The sequence below is a fragment of the Lissotriton helveticus genome, chromosome 4_2, assembly GCF_964261635.1.
Source record: "Lissotriton helveticus chromosome 4_2, aLisHel1.1, whole genome shotgun sequence".
Lineage (NCBI taxonomy): Eukaryota > Metazoa > Chordata > Amphibia > Caudata > Salamandridae > Lissotriton > Lissotriton helveticus.
In genome coordinates this window covers 16,296,809-16,313,482 of record NC_136064.1, presented here as the reverse complement: position 1 = coordinate 16,313,482, position 16,674 = coordinate 16,296,809, and the positions used below count along the sequence as shown (strand labels likewise).

Sequence of the window (16,674 nt, the reverse complement as noted above, 5' to 3'; positions counted from 1 at the left end):
GGAAGCTCAGTAACCCATTGTCAGAGGTATAAGGTGGTGTGATGCCACTCCCTGTAAGGTTATCTTAGTCAAATGGTCCCCTATAAATGTTCTCAAAATATTTCCCACTTGAAAACAAACATTTTAAGACCCAATCAGAAATACTTCCTATGGAACCAGTTAGAAAATGCCCTAAGCTTCTAAAGCAGTGCTGCTGGTCTTCTACCAATTTGAGAAAGACTTGCGTTGGGGCACAGCTATGGAGCCCTGGTGTACCTGTTGAAGGGACTTAAAATACTAGTGGATTCTAATTTAGCGTGTGCACCTCAGAGATGCTTCAAGTTTCTGTAGATTTCCTCTGGTTGGAGTCTTGGAGAAAGTAAGATATGAGTGTTAGTGTAAATCATGATATGCTCTTAATTTGCAATGGAGGAAATCACTGTGAAACACGTCCTTGGAGCTGATAAGTAGAAGACACAGATTGGTTCCCTGTCCCGTAAAACAAAAGTGATGCTGTTTCTGAGGGTGCTGAAATTCTGGTAAAATAGATGTCTCAACTACTTTTGGATCTGTTGCAGAGGTCTGTGAATGTTCTTTATTCATAAGTAAAAATATCTTTCGATCTACTCCGACACTCAACATTCTAAGATCAACAAAACGAGCAATAGAGTTGGGAAATGGTAACTTACAGGGATCTATTCACAAAGATAGTTTGGAGAATGTGTAGTAGTATTCTTCTAGTACTCTTTTAGATAATCTTACATGCTTTTGTGAATTGGTCCCAAATCATCTAAAATGGAAAAGAAGTAAGAAAATTCGCAAACTAGATTGTGCCCTCTTTATACTTTTAAAATGGAAAGGAGGATGTTTCTGGGCCAATTCAAAAAGATACGAAAGTGTATTTAATAGAGTACTCCTGTATTACTCTTTCACATACTAGTGGACGTTTTTGAGAATTGGCCTCAATATATCTAAACTGGGAATTAAATTGGAATACTGGAGAAAATAGTTATGTCTTTAAACTATTAAAATTGGATGGTTCGGGGCTGATCCATGAAGGGAAGTAAGAGAACATAAGAGAGTACTCATGTAGTACTTCTGGTACACAATCCCTTTGGTAAAATTGCTACAACATATTTATTTGTACAGCACACGATCATTTCCAGGGATTTATTGGCACTGCATAATGAAAAGTCATGTTTTTTAACAAAAGTCCTTTATGGAGAACTCTTGCTGTTTCTATGTGCTGTAAAGAAAAGATGCTACTATTAACCAATTGCTGATACTCAGCTTGCTGACTTGGGAATGGTGGAAGACTAATACTTCTTGCTATAATACAAACTGGTTACCCTCACAATATTTGTCATAAGCCAGCATTTAACTCAGTGAGAGGTCCTGCATTCTTTTACACTACTGGATGTTACAGATTTTTATAATCCCAGGAAGATGAAAGGTTGACCACACTTGCAAGGATATGAACCTTTGACTGGGGGGGTCACACACAGATCCCGGTAGTTAATACATTAGTCGATTGAGCCCTCGCATCCAGCAATAAACATCTGTTATCGGCACCGAGAAACCACCCCTTAGTGAACCAATGCTATTTAAAATGAAATGTTATGATATGTTACCATAATCAGCTTTAGCCTCACTGTGGAACTGTCGTGTGATTTCCTATTATGGGATAATCTTCATTCACCATCTGTGGTGGCCATTCTGGCAGGATCTCACCCTCTAGTGTCCGGCAGTGTCGTGCTCACAGAGGTGGGGCCTCAGCATTCACAGCTGATTTGCAGATCATCCACCAAGGGCTAAATGGGGCCTTAAGTCTTCTGCAGTTATTTCCTCTGATAGCTCAAAAACCCCACCTCACCCACTCCTCACACATTGGTTGGCCTTATCCATTTCTTATCAACAGTGTCATTTCTATCCATTTCTGCACTTGCCACGACATTCCTCAATTGATAGACCATTAACACCCACATTTCACTATTACGCTTCTCCTCTTGAGGCTAACATATAATCAATAGAAATAGCCCAAATCAGTATTTGGCTCCACACGACACATCTACCTTGTCTAGTTGCTCAGTGGACCATCTATACCAGGGGCCTAGGTTTGACCTCTTGGTCACGGGTTCAGTTAAAAATTGCTTTTCTGGTTTGCAAAGGTATGCAGTGTCGATCTCGGAGATGGGGCGATGTGTTGGTTCCGGGCTGCGCAAAGTTGAAGATGCATCGAGAGTCAAGATGCGATGCACATTGAGGCGATGCATCGTAATTGAACCACTGGGCTGTAGGCGATGCGTGCAGCACAAAGCAATATGTTGGCATCTAGCTGCACAAAGCCGGACATGCATCGGAAACTGGGCGATGTGTCACCCTGTTAGCGATGCTGTGTCCTCAGTTCGTGCTGCAGCGGTGATGCGTCGGGTTTGAAGGAAATGTGCCGGTTCCAATCAGCGCAACGTCGTCGATGTGTAGATATTCTTGGCTGCAGCACTGAAAATCCACTTCAAAGAGCCCAGGACTGGATTGGCACCACTTGGCAGAGCAGGACTCACAGCAGACCGAGTGCAAGCGCTGGTTACAGGTTGCAGGGTGAAGTCTTTGATATCGCTGATACTTCAGAAACAGGAGGCAAGCCAACAAGCCCTTGGAGATACTTTGGTTCTGATATGTAGAGATGCAGGTCTGGTCCTTCTCACTCGCAGGCAAGAGGTAGCAGACAGCAGGCCAACACAGCAAAGCAGTTCAGCAAAGTGGCAGTCCCTCCTAGCAGCACAGCAGTCCTTCTTCCTGGCACTATTTCCTCAGTTTCAGAAGTGCCCTGATTTGGTGGTGACAGAGTTGGGCCTTTGAAGTAGGGAGACTTACAAAGAGATGCATTTGAAGTGCACAAGTCCCTGCCCTGTATCCAGACTCACTACAGAAAGTATACAACCCTTTGTGTGGGACAGGTGTGTCCACTCCTCCCACCCATCCTGCTCAAGATGACCCATCAGCATGTAGATGGCCACTCGTTCGGGTGTGGCTGTCTAGAGGGAATGCAGGAAGCCAGCTGTCACCCACCACAGACATGTATTCCAGAGACAGGTAGAACGCACCAAATGGTTACAGTAAGAAAAAAACAACTTTCTTAAAGTGTCATTTTTAGGATTGCAATTTAAAAAACAACCATAAGTTTTGTTTTTAAATTGTGATTCCAGAGAGACCAAATTTGGGGGTCCCTTCTTTTCCCGTGTGGAAATTACTCTTATAAAATATAATAAGGTAATTTCACTGTTATCCTATGAGAGAGATAGGCCATGCAGTTGTGAAAAAAGAATGTAGTAGTATTTCACTACCAGGACTGGCAAAACTTAAAAGTACATGTCATAGATTTTAAATAGACTCCACCCTGTCTATGAGCTGTCCAGGGCCTACCTTGGGGTTACCTACATGTATAAAAAAGGTTTGGGCCTGACAGATAGGTAATTTGCCAGGTCAACATGGTACTTTAAAACTGCACACACAGGCTCTGCAGTGGCAGGTTTGAGACATGTTTAAAGGCCTTCTTGAATGGGTTGCACAATCAGTGCTGCAAGCCCACTAGTAGAATCCTGGGCCTATGAAGTGTACTTCACTAGGTACTTATAAGTAAATCAAATATGCCAATTGTGGATAAACCAATGCTACCATGTTTTAAGTAAAGAGCACATGCACTTTAGAAGCAATTAGCAGTGGTAAAGTGCTCAGATTCCTTCAGCCTGCAAAAACGGAGTCAGCAAAAACAGAAGGTCAGAAGGCAGAACGTCTGGGGAAACCACGCCACTGATGCAAGACTACAGGTTCAAATCCTGGTAGGCCCACCCAGTCTTTCTTTCTTCTGAGGTGGCTAAAATGAGTTGAGAAACATACAGTGCTAAGGTGCTCCAGAGGATGGATTTGCATTTTACAAAGTGCACGTTATATACTACAGGCTCTGCTGTCAAAAGGCGGCAAAATCAAGCGCCCTTTCTACATTCTCTAAGCCCTTCAAATTCATTAGAGTGCTCTCTGCTGCAAAGATATGTGTTCTGTTACTGCATTAATCCATTAACGGAATTTGCCCTATCAGCAATTTTGTACACAGACTTGAGGTAGTACTCAGTCAAGCCTTGACACAACTGTAAATTGCGAGTGGCCTGTTAATTCTGATGGAATCAGTAACAGCAGTTACCAGGCACATCTGAATTGTGAGATCTGCAGCAACACAGCAGGTACGTTTGGTTTGACCTGGAGATTGTGGCTGTCAAAACCTCTGTATGAAACTCTGAATAGAAATTAGCAGTAACTGGGATGATCAGATCACAGTAATTTGCCATTTCTAAGGGAACCCTCAGGGTACGATTAGCAAAAGTAAACTTACAGTAATGTATAAGTTTACTATTTTTTAGCTATTCGCAAACTCCAGGTTAATAGTAAGTTTATAATTGCGGAAGTTCCGTACTCGTGTGCAAAGCTCTTCGCACACAAAAAGTTAGGCCTGAACCTGCAGTCGTAAACTTATGATGTACGTGATTTGCAAATAGCAAAAACATTGTAAACTTGCACAAAAGCATATGTTTACTTTTGTGAATTAGGCGCCTAGAGTCCTGCTTTTTATCCCCCAGTAACTCGTCCCATGGATTTACTGGTACCCCTAATATCAGTACGTCAGGCAGGGAAGTTGCCTGTATCATTGCCAGGCCTCTCAGAATGAGGTCTAGAGTTTTTTCTGGTTTGAAAACTTTGCAAGTACACAATGATCATTTTACATATTGCCATTTGAATGAAGCATATTTAGATCTTAAATGAAAATAGAGGTAAATAGCGCACACAATAATTACGTTCTCAAACTCATCGCCCTTTGTCATAGGTGTGTATCAAACAATGAGGAAATTACTATAAAACAAAGTAACAACTGTAATTGCATCCACAGTTTGAAACAATAATCAGGCACAGGAAACATCTCTGATACATAAAACAATATATGAAAGTATAAAGATTGTTTTTGGAGAATGCTTTGGTTCTAGAATTTCTAGAAGCAGAGATTGTATGGGCCCGATTCACAGAACTAACTTAAGACAAAATCCTAAACTTACTACCATTTTGGTATTCTCAGAAGGCATTTACTCATTTTGGTATTCACAGAAGGCACTTACTCATTTCGGTATTCACAGTAGTTAGGAGTCCTAACTTTAGGACTCCTAAATGCCTTCTGTGAATACCAAAAGTTTTAAGATTAGGATTTTTCTCAGTTTAGGAGTACTAAAGCTAGGACTCCCAACTTTAGGACTCCTAAATGCCTTCTGTGAATACCAAAAGTCTAAAATTAGGATTTTTCTCAGTTTAGGAGTAGCAAAGTTAGGACTCCTAACTTTAGGACTCCTAAATGCCTTCTGTGAATACCAAAATTCTTACAAATTAGGATTTTTCTCAGTTTAGGAGAAGTAAAGTTACTCCTAAACTGAGAAAAATCCTAATTTTAAGACTTTCAGTATTCACAGAAGGCATTTAGGAGTCCTAAAGTTAGGAGTCCTAACTTTACTACTCCTAAACTGGGAAAAACCCTAATCTTAAGACTTTCGGTATGCACAGAATGCATTTAGGAGTCCTAAAGTTAGGAGTCCTAACTTTACTACTACTAAACTGAGAAAAATCCAAATGTTAAGACTTTTGGTATTCACAGAAGGCATTTAGGAGTCCTAAAGTTAGGAGTCCTAACTTTACTACTCCTAAACTGAGAAAAATCCTAATCTTAAGACTTTTGGTATTCACAGAAGGCATTTAGGAGTCCTAAAGTTGGGAGTCCTAACTTCTGTGAATACTGAAATGAGTAAGTGCCTTCTCTGAATACCAAAATGGTAGTAAGTTTAGGATTTTGTCTTAAGTTAGTTCTGTGAATCGAGCCCTTTATTTTTATCTACATATTCAGTTTGTGACCAGGTGAGCGAAGGGTTGTAAAGCTCTGCTGTCCAGCTGCATGTCTCCCAGTGACAGCACACTTGCACCCTCATTACAGGTAACCCAATAATTCTGAGGTTGCCGGTAATGAAATTTACCAGCGTTGTCAGAATTATACATTTTGCAGTATCACCTCAGCTCCTTGAGTAGGCAAAGTCTCTGGGCAACATACCGGGGAAAACATTTGGTACGGGTAAGTCTGATTTCTTCATTCTATCTCCCAAAGACTCATAATTCAAATCATTTCTCAGCCCCCTGCAATAGTTATTCCAGGGCAGGGAAAAAACATATCTCACTGTGAAGCTCTGTATGGACTAGGTTAGCACCACCTTGGTGTTTTAATTAGACCTGTGAGAAATTGGGTTCTTGGTTAACACCGTTCAAGCAGCAGGTACAATCCCTGCCAGGGTGAACCACAAAAGTCACTAAATTAACCTGTGCTTAGCCCTCTGTTAGCTTGGCACACAGCAGTCATGTTTAACCTAAAGGCAATGTATAAAGTATTTATGCAGCACACATCCAGTACTTAAGTGAAAAAACAAGAAATATCCCACACTGATTTAGAAAAATAGAGTACATGTAAATCAATTATTTGTCAGTAAAATCACAAAAATCCAATCTGTAGAACCGGAGTTTTGAATTTTTTAAAGTTTAATGTAAAAACTAGCACCTAATTGATCAAAGTGCTACCTGCAGACATCTGGTCATGCAAGACCGGGTCCAAGTCAAAAAATATGTCTGACCATCATGAGGCGTGAGTTGTATACAAAGAATGGATTGGACCCAGTCGGCGCTCTCCTTCTGACTTAGAATACATTTTGAAGAAATTATTAAAGAGCTTGTAGAGCACGCAGCTACCCCAAAGGGTCTCCTGGCGCTGTTGGGGGACCATAGCAGGGCATCATGGTCTAACAGAGGAATGATTTAATCAGGGCTGCTAAAAAGTAAAGTTTTTAGGATTTTTACGGAACTGAAGCAGTGAGTTACAGGATCTAAGAGAAAGCGGCAGAGCGTTCCAGAGTTTCGGGCCCAGCATAGAAAAGGAGCGACCCTTAAGACGAGCTCTGACGAACCTAGGTACCGCAAACAGAGCGAGGTTGGCTGATCTCAGCTCACGGGTGGGAACATATGAAAACACCAGAGCTTGGATGTAGGAGGGAGCGAGACCCTGTCTAGTGCGAAACATGTAGCACAAGGCCTTGAACTTGATCCGTTTGTCAACTCTTAGCCCGTGCCTGGGTATTGTCTGCATATTGTAAAACATGAAGCCAAAACAAAAAACACAAGGGCCCCATTAACCACTGACTGTATTCCCGGCCCCAAAATGCTGGGCCTTGCATGTTGGTCCCTTGTACCAAAATCTAGTGATAGTCACCATGCCCTAAATAGAGCATGGAGACACTCACTGTAGTCCTCAAGCTCTGAGGCTCCGTTGTCAGCAAACCTTTGATTTTCCCACCTCTTTGTTAGCAGGGTAGCCGTAAATTTTACTGGGCGAGTGAACCGCCAATTTATAGCAGTGCAATAGCTCTGCCAAACTCTATATGAGCCATTAAATGTAACGGGGCAACCCTGTGTCCCTCAGAACCTCGGCATAGTTGATAGCTACTACAATGTGTTCTGTCGGGTCATTCAATTGCTTAGTCTAAATGACGATAAATCACAATCAATCACACAAATATTATGAAGTAGAGGGATAAGTCAAAGCACAGCAAACAAAAGACATACTTTATATGCATTATATTTATATAGCATTTGAATGTATAACTGCATGGCTGTAACACAGTTAAATCACAGGACAAACAACTTAAATTGAAGGACTGACATAGCAAAGTGTGACAATATTCAGTACATATTTACTAGAATTTAAAAATACAAATAGTAACGTCAAACCCAAAAATATTTTTGGGAAATCGGTCCTATTGCAACATATATAGTTCAACTATTCCACCCTGTTTGGACCTTGACTAGGATCTAGAAGGTGAAGTGACTTAGGACGTGGATTGATTAGGCGTCGACTTTTCGACCCAGGATGTGTGTGTTATTGTGTGAACATCACATGAGGTCTTCCTCAGAACTGGTATGCATCGTGTGGACAGCCAAAGCAAATAAAATCGCAAGGAGATACTCCTCCTGGTCCTGACGAGCAAGAGAAAATCACGGCCAGTTATGTCCTTAATTCAAATTTGGGTGATACATTTATCAATTCTTAGATTTGAGTGCCTCCATGTAATTTTATTACCTTAGAATCTTAGATTAAAACTATGTCCAATCCTCACCTCTGTGGATTCTTCAACCAGATATGCTTAATTCCACTCTAGGGGAATGGTAGCAGGTTGGGTCTTTGAGTTTTTACATTATGTCTGATAATTTCACAGTAAAGAGCTAGTGGCAGATTTAATTCTTGGGATGTTTCATAATTTTTGTGGTAGTTTCACGTTAATGGGTTGTTAGCAGGTTGGATTCTTCTAGTTTTATTTAAAATTATCATTATGCCTGGTAATTCTACTATATGGGGGTGTTCGGATGGCTCAGTGTCCACATTTTGTGCATAATTCAGATTTATGCAAGTGATTACAGGTTGAATGTATCTGAAAGAGACACGTTAGTATTAGATTCCTTACCTTAGAATATCCCCAGGCGTCAGACTGGATCCGGAAAATTTTGCGTAGCAGTACCCTTGCGTGTCGGTAGGCCTCGTCTGCGGCTCCTCGTCCGTCGTCGGCGTCGGGGGGGCCGTGATGACGTCGTCGGAGTACTTAGACGCCGCCTCCGCGTGCTGACGTCAGTTCTTCTTTTTTCCGCGCCAGCAAGCGCAGATCTGGAAAAAGCAGTAACCCTAGTCAATTTTGACTAAATTTTTTGATCCTTTTTGATCCTGTTTCGAAGTCTCTCGACTCCGAATCGGTGCCTTAGGGATGCCCGGCTTCAAGCACTGTGACGATTGCGACCGGCTGATGTCGGTCACGGATCCTCTCCGCGTCTGTTTGTCGTGTTTGGGCGTCGACCACGACGACAAGGCCTGCTCCGACTGTCGGGCCCTTTCTTCAAAAGCCAGGCGGGAGCGGTCCCGTAGGCGCCTCGAACTCCGACAGTCGGTTCCGCGCCGTGAGAGGTCCCGATCCCACGGGAGGTCGAGGGACAGGTCGCGGGCCCGGAGCCACCACAGCTCCGAGAGTAGGCCTCACTCTTCCGGGTCGAAGTCGTCGTCAGGTAAGAGGCACAAGAAGTCCAAGCGGCGTCATCGCTCCTCGGACTCCCCCCGACGCTTGCGCGATGCGGCCGGGGGTTCGGGTGACACCACCCACGCGGCTCCGTCGGAGTCGCGGGCGCCGCGTTCGGCTCCACACCCTCCGGTATCTGGGCTGAACGCGACGCAGGAGGAGATCGAGCGCTTCCTCATGGCCATGAGGAAACTCTCTCCTCCGACGGGTTCCGCGACGCCTCCGGGCCCAGCGGACCCGTCTGGGAGCCCTAGCGGGTCGGCGGCTCCGGCCCCGATGCCGTCGGGTGCTTCGGCCCCGACGCCGCTGGCGCCTTCGGGCCCGGCGCCGCAGGTCCCGGTTATCCCGACGCCGCCGGCGCCGAGTGGTCCAGTTGTCCCGATGCCGCCGGCGCCTTCGGGCCCGGCGCCGCTGGGCCCTCTTCGGGATCTGGTTCGTCGCCGGTGGATCTGACGACCTCCCCGGCATCGGACGCTCAGGTGTCGCCTCCTGCGCCGGCTCCGGGCGGCGCCGGCCCCGGTCCTGCCCCCATTCCTGTTCCGACGTCGGGACGGCCCCGATGGGAGCCGCTCCAGACGTCGTTTGGTGAATTTCACTTTTATGAGCAGGCCCCATTAATTGAGGACCATGAATCTCAGGAGATGGGTGATGAGGAGGGCTGGGAGGGGTCTGAGGACCCTCTGACCAGGGAGTGTCAGTCTCATGAGGACTGGTCAGGAGACCTTGGGGATGCCAGTGGCCTGGACAGCTCTCCAGACACTGGTTTTGTCTCCCCTCCTTCCGTGGCTTCGGAGGAGGGGGCAACTTATAGTGTGGTGCTGATGAGGGCTGCCAAGGCCTTGGGCCTTGAGCTCCCCGTCGCGGCCGTGAGGACTAACCTCCTCACTGAGGTCCTTAAACCGCAGTCAAGCTCGGCCGAGCCTCTGCTGCCCTTTAATGAGGCCTTGACGGACGTTCTTTTGGGCACTTGGTCCAGGCCCGCTACGGGTTCGCCCGTAGATAGGAACGTGGCCAGACGCCACCGCCCAGCCCCGGGCGACCCATGTTTTCTGTCCACCCACCCCACTCCCGAGAGCCTGGTCATCCAGGCCTCCAATTCCCAAACCGCATTCCCGTTGGCTCCGCCGGATCGGGAATCCAAGAGATATGACCAGTATGGGAAGAAGATCTTCTCATCCCTGAGCCTAGGCTTGCGGTCTTCCAACACCGCCTGTCTCTTGGGACGTTACACCCACTCAGTGTGGGATAAGGTCGCGGAAGTGCTGCCAGAGTGTCCGTTGGAGGTACGGGCCAAACTCGGCCAAGCCCTTGTGGAGGGCCGGGACGCAGCAAAGTACTCCATCAGGTGTGGGCTAGATACCACCGACTCGCTGGGCAGAGCGATGGCTACGACGGTGGTGGTCAGACGCCACGCCTGGCTGAGGTCCGCCAACTTCTCGGCAGATGTCCAGAACACGCTTATGGACATGCCGTTCGATGGCCGTCGCCTCTTTGGCGACAAGGCAGACCATGCGCTTGAGCGTTTTAAGGACTCCAGGGCTACGGCCATGTCCTTAGGCCTTTCTGGCCAGCGCCAGCAAACGGCAGCCTACCACTCCTTTCGTGGCCACGGAAGGGGTGCGCCCACACGCGCCGCCAGCCACGCGCCGCAGGGTAATACCCAACGCGGTGGCGGCCGTGAGAACCGCCGTCAGGGCGGTCTGGGGCAGCGGCGAGGTCAGTCCACACCTTCCCCCGCAGCATCCGCCTCAAAACCTTCCTAGTCCGTGTTTTTAGGCCCATGTGACGCCAGTTGGAGGCAGGGTTCGCCATCACCACCTCCACTGGCGCACTGTCACGTCGGACAGGTGGGTGCTGCAAATCGTCCGAAGGGGCTACTCCCTCACCTTCGAGGCGACTCCTCCAGCCATGCCACCGCAGAACCACCGTGTGTCGGGGGATCACTTGCGACTTCTGCAGGAGGAAGTTACGGCCCTCTTGGCCAAGGGGGCCATCGAGTGCGTTCCTGGGCCAGAAGTAGGACGTGGTTGCTACTCCCACTACTTTCTGGTACCCAAGAAGGGCAAAGGGGGCCTACGCCCTATCTTGGACCTACGGAACGTCAACGGCTTCCTCCGGAAGGAGAAGTTCAAGATGCTGACACTGGCTCAGGTCCTTGCAGCCCTGGACACAGGAGACTGGATGGTAGCGTTGGACTTGCAGGACGCTTATTTTCATATCCCCGTCCTGCCTGCCCACCGGCGCTACTTGCGGTTCACGGTAGGCCACGAGCACTTTCAGTTTACCGTGCTCCCATTCAGCCTTACCAGCGCCCCACGGGTGTTCAAGAAAGTGATGGCGGTGGTCGCAGCTCATCTGCGTCGGTTAGGGGTTTCAGTCTTCCCCTACCTCGACGACTGGTTGTTGAAGGCGGGCTCGCCCCAGACAGTCGTCGGCCACCTTCAGACGACGGCAGACCTCCTGCACCAGCTGGGGTTCTCCATCAATGTGCCAAAGTCACACCTGTGCCCCTCTCAGAAGCTCCTCTTCATCGGAGCGGTTCTGGACTCGGCGCGGTTTCGGGTTTATCCACCCGAACAGCGGGTCCGGGACATTCAGGCTCTGATTCCCATCTTTCAGCCGTTATCCCGGGTTTCAGTCAGGTTGACGCTACGGCTTCTGGGGCTGATGGCCTCCTGCATCCTACTGGTGCATCACGCCAGGTGGCGGATGCGGGCTCTGCAGTGGGACCTGAAGTTTCAGTGGGCCCAGCATCAGGGCAACCTTTCCGACCACGTCCTGATCTCAGAGGGCACTGCGAGACAGCTGCAGTGGTGGCTTACGGACCGCGATTGGGTCAGCGGCAGATCCCTCTCCCTTCCCCAACCGGAGCACGTAGTTGTGACGGACGCGTCCCTCCAGGGCTGGGGAGGCCACTTGGGAGAGGCGGAGATCAGAGGCCTCTGGTCTCCGGCGGAGACCCGGCTCCACATCAACCTGTTGGAGCTCAGGCCGATTCGTCTAGCACTGAAGGCATTCCTCCCCTCTGTCCGGGGGTGTGTAGTGCAGGTTTTCACGGACAACACCACCGCCATGTGGTACTGCAACAAACAAGGCGGAGTGGGGTCGTGGATCCTTTGTCAAGAGGCTCTTCGCCTTTGGCAATGGCTGGAACGCCAGGGCATGACCCTGGTGGCTCAACACCTGGCGGGTTCTCTGAACGCCAGGGCGGACGAGCTCAGCCGTCAGTGCATGATGGATCACGAATGGCGTCTGAACTCAGACGTGGCGCAAGGCCTCTTTCAGCGATGGGGAGAGCCTTGGTTAGATCTATTCGCCACCGAAGAGAACGCGCAATGTCATCGGTTCTGCGCGTTGGAATTTCCAAGGCGGCACTTGCTCTGAGACGCTTTTCGTCGCGAGTGGAGTTGCGGTCTGTTGTACGCCTTTCCGCCTATACCACTTCTGCCCAGAGTGCTGAAGAAGATCAAGCGCGACCGGGCCCAAGTCATCCTTGTGGCTCCGGACTGGGCGAGAAGGTACTGGTATCCAGAGCTACTCAGTCTGTCAGTCGATCCCCCGGTTCGTCTGCCTCTTCAGGAGGACCTTCTGTCGCAGCAGCAGGGGACGGTCCTCCACCCGAACCTGTCCAGTCTCCACCTCCATGCTTGGAGATTGAGCGGCGACAGTTGAGGCCATTTGACTTGCCTCCTGAAGTCTGTAACATTATTCTGGCAGCCAGGCGTCCCTCCACAAAGTCGGTATACGCCTGCAGGTGGAACAGATTTGTGGCATGTGCACAGCAAAGGCTGTGGATCCTCTTTCTTCCCCTCTTTCTGAGGTTCTTCTCTTCCTTCTTTCTCTTGCCCAGCAGGGCTCTGCTCTGGGCACTATCAAGGGCTACCTTTCTGCCCTTTCAGCCTTTCTCAGGCTACCTGATCAGCCTTCTTTGTTCAAGCCCCCTATTGTTAACAGATTTCTTAAAGGCATCACTCACACGTTTCCTCCTGTTCCGTTTGTGATGCCTCAGTGGGACTTGAACCTGGTCTTGACGTTCCTGATGTGCGCTCCCTTTGAGCCACTTCACAACTGTCCTCTTCGCCTTCTGACCTTGAAGACTGCTTTCCTGGTTGCCATCACCTCTGCCAGGAGGGTGAGTGAGCTCCAGGCTCTATCTTCTAAACCTCCTTTCCTCTCTGTCCATCCGGACAAGGTTGTTCTAAGGACTCGTCCTTCCTTCCTGCCCAAGGTTGTCACGGCCTTTCACATCGGGCAGTCTATCACTTTGCCAACCTTCTTCCCGCCACCGCATCCCTCTAAAGAGGAAGAGCGGCTCCACCGTCTGGACCCAAAACGTGCGCTCTCGTTTTATCTGGATCGCACACGCCAGTTCCGGGTGGATGACCAACTCTTTGTTGGTTACGTGGGCGCTAAGAAGGGGAAAGCGGTGCACAAGAGGACCATCTCCCGGTGGATCATCTTGTGTATCCAGGCATGCTACTCTTTGGCTAGGAAGGAGCCCCCTGCTGGATTGCGGGCTCATTCCACCCGAGCCACGGCTACTACCACTGCCCTAGGCAGGGGTGTGCCCTTACAAGACATCTGTCAGGCAGCTACGTGGGCATCGCTGCACACATTTGCTAGACACTACTGCCTGGACAGCCAAGTCCGGAGGGATGGCTTCTTTGGCCGTTCCGTCCTCCAGGACTTTCTGGTGTGATTATTGGTTCGCAGACCCACCACCGGGGTTGGTATTGCTGGGGTATCTATTCTAAGGTAAGGAATCTAATACTCACGTGTCTCTTTCAGATGCACAAGTTACTACTTGTGTAACGATATATCTGTAAGAGACATTAGTTAGTATTAGATTCCTTACCGACCCACCCATCCTCCCCGTTCTGCGAACCAATATATTGGGTTAGGGTTGTCCCCTTCAGGGCCCTAGTTTTCATGGCACCAGTGTTGGTTTTTGACATGGCTCTGCGTTTCTGGCGCGGAAAAGCTGTGTCTAAGAACTGACGTCAGCACGCGGAGGCGGCGTCTAAGTACTCCGACGACGTCATCACGGCGCCCATGACGCCGACGACGGACGCGGAGCCGCAGACGACGCCTACCGACGCGCAAGGGTACTGCTACGCAAAATTTTCCGGATCCAGTCTGACGGCTGGGGATATTCTAAGGTAAGGAATCTAATACTAACTAATGTCTCTTACAGATATATCGTTACACAAGTAGTAACTTGTGCTTCTAGGGGTTTCGCTAAACTCTTGTAATTCCACTTTGATTATGGTGGTGGAATATAGGTGTTAGGATGTCCTTCATGAACCATTACAAGATGGGAGCCCATCATTGTTGCTCGGTGTTGTGGCCCTAAGTTTTTTAGTTGTGCGTATTTTTGTTTCAAGCATCCCTTATAACATTGGTGTTAATATGTGTTTGCCAGTGTTAAATGTGATTTTGGCCTTACTCCTGTGTAAAGTGTTGCTGTCTTTTATCTAGACTTGCATGATTTTGAGATTTTCTCTTGTAATGAAGTTTTGGTCTGTGCGAATCTAGATTGTGTGTTTTATCATGGTACAATACATATCTAATGTGACATGGCTTTTATTGTGATTGATGTTTTAAATTTTGTCTGTGGGTGGAGTTGTGAATCAATGCATGAACTTTCCTGTTGTTTGTTCTTGCTAAGGAGAGATGTGTTTTGTGTCCTGTTCTCTGTGATCCCGTGCTCTGCTCTGGCCTGTAGTTTTGTTGGGTTTGTTCTTCTCTGGAGTGTGTGATGTAAGTTGAAATGTGAGAGTGAGGAGTCCACCGGAGTCATGTCGGAGTCTGAGAGGAGCAAGGGCTGAGCTTCTGGTGGGATGCTACATTTGTACATATAGTTGAAACCTAACTTAAGCTAATGGAATATAGAATTTTAAAGCAACGTAGCCCTACACTAGTAGTTGTGATGTGTAAACAGGTGGCACCTCGTGTATTTAACAGCCCTATGAATCTGTGTGTGGGGTGAAGCTCCAGTAGTTGTATGCCCGGGCAATCCTTTCAGGTAATATTGATTTGCTGGCTACGTCAGCTGTAGAGCCTTCTTCACACCTTCTTAAATGTACTTCTGCAGGCCACGAATACCCATTCAGCATCATAATGAACTGTCTACGCGACTTCGCAGACCAGTGCCAAGGGACAAACAACTTTCTGCAAGGTGAAGGGTTTGAGTCCTTTCTGGTGGAAAAGATACCCAAGGACAGTAAATGCCAATTCATCCTGAAACCTAGACCCCAGGCTCCAATGCAAATGAGGAGAGGTAAGGAAGAGCAGACTGACACTTGGATACTCAAAGATAGAATCTCATTATCAATTACGCCGAATGGCAGTTGTTGTTAAAAATGGGAAGCCGCTATCATAAACCACAAGATTTCGTAACAATTAAGAAAGAATGCTTTTTTAATGCTCTTGTGCCTCTGTATGACATACAAACTATATTTTGACAGTAACAAATGCTTGTATATTAACAAACAGGATAATACGCTCTCAAGGAAAGGGCAGCATAGTTTGATTTCCTACATTTGAATTTGTAGCCTAGCTTATATCAAAGAACAGTAACATAGCAGCAGGCGGTAATCTTCCTTACTACCTGTTGCTAAATACAACAGAATATGTAAAGGTGTGCAGTACCTGGCTTAAATCTCTGCCAGCAGAAAACCATACCAGCTTTCTGGGTGTGTAGGCAGACCTTGCGTACATAGCTTTTCCCTACAACGAATGAGGGGGCACAAGCAATGTAATGCTCTCTTGCTCTATGGTGGCAGATCAGGAAGTGGAAAAGCCACGAAGAACAAGACAAGACTTTTAACAATCTTATAGTGAGGGTAGATGTACGGTGGGGGTGGGTAACCCTGGCGTAGTCTACGTTGCTTCCCTTCCCAAGACCTTTCCATTTGATGACTGCCCATTTCATTGTCTGTCTCAGTGAGAAGGGATTTCCTTTTATACGACCAAGCTCAACCCAGAAACAACTTGCCAAGCATGAACCACCATCAGTGAGTGGCAGTGCTAAATGTTCCCAGCTCAACTATGAGAGTTCTAACTTGCTAGCTACTGGGACTCAGATTCAGTGGTGCACCGCTATCAGGGTTTGTAACATGTTAATTTCACTACACGTCTATATTTTAGTCTATCTTCTTTATCAGACTCGTATGGTTTCTTTCAGAATTCACCCAGAAGCACTCAAGAAGGAAGAAATCCCTCATTGACTGGGCGCTTCGACGGAGTGGCAGCTCACCTGGTGGCAGCCCCGCTTCCCATTCTCCCACTACTCGGCGGAAACTATTTGGGCTGTCTCTTTCCTCAGTCTGCCCCAATGGAAGCCTCCCCAAGCCCATCATAGTAAGCACAGACCACATGCTGTACTCTGTCTGATAATGTAAGGCCTCATGGAAGGCAAAGCCTTGGTGTATTGAAAGCAACATGCTGTACTGCTGACGTTTCACCTACACACAATACTGGAGCAGCAGAGGTGCGAGATACAATA

General features: G+C 47.8%; 1 protein-coding gene across 3 annotated transcripts in view; it reads left to right on the top strand.

Moving 5' to 3' along the window:
• LOC144752187 (rho GTPase-activating protein 20-like) overlaps positions 1-16,674 on the top strand; it is a 499,614-nt gene that overhangs the window by 402,979 nt on the left and 79,961 nt on the right. For all 3 annotated transcript variants that reach the window (XM_078640127.1, XM_078640125.1, XM_078640126.1), the window contains 2 exons: positions 15,262-15,447; positions 16,354-16,529. In XM_078640127.1, coding sequence (XP_078496253.1) covers positions 15,262-15,447; positions 16,354-16,529 — 362 coding nt within the window. The remainder of the gene's footprint in view (positions 1-15,261; positions 15,448-16,353; positions 16,530-16,674) is intronic.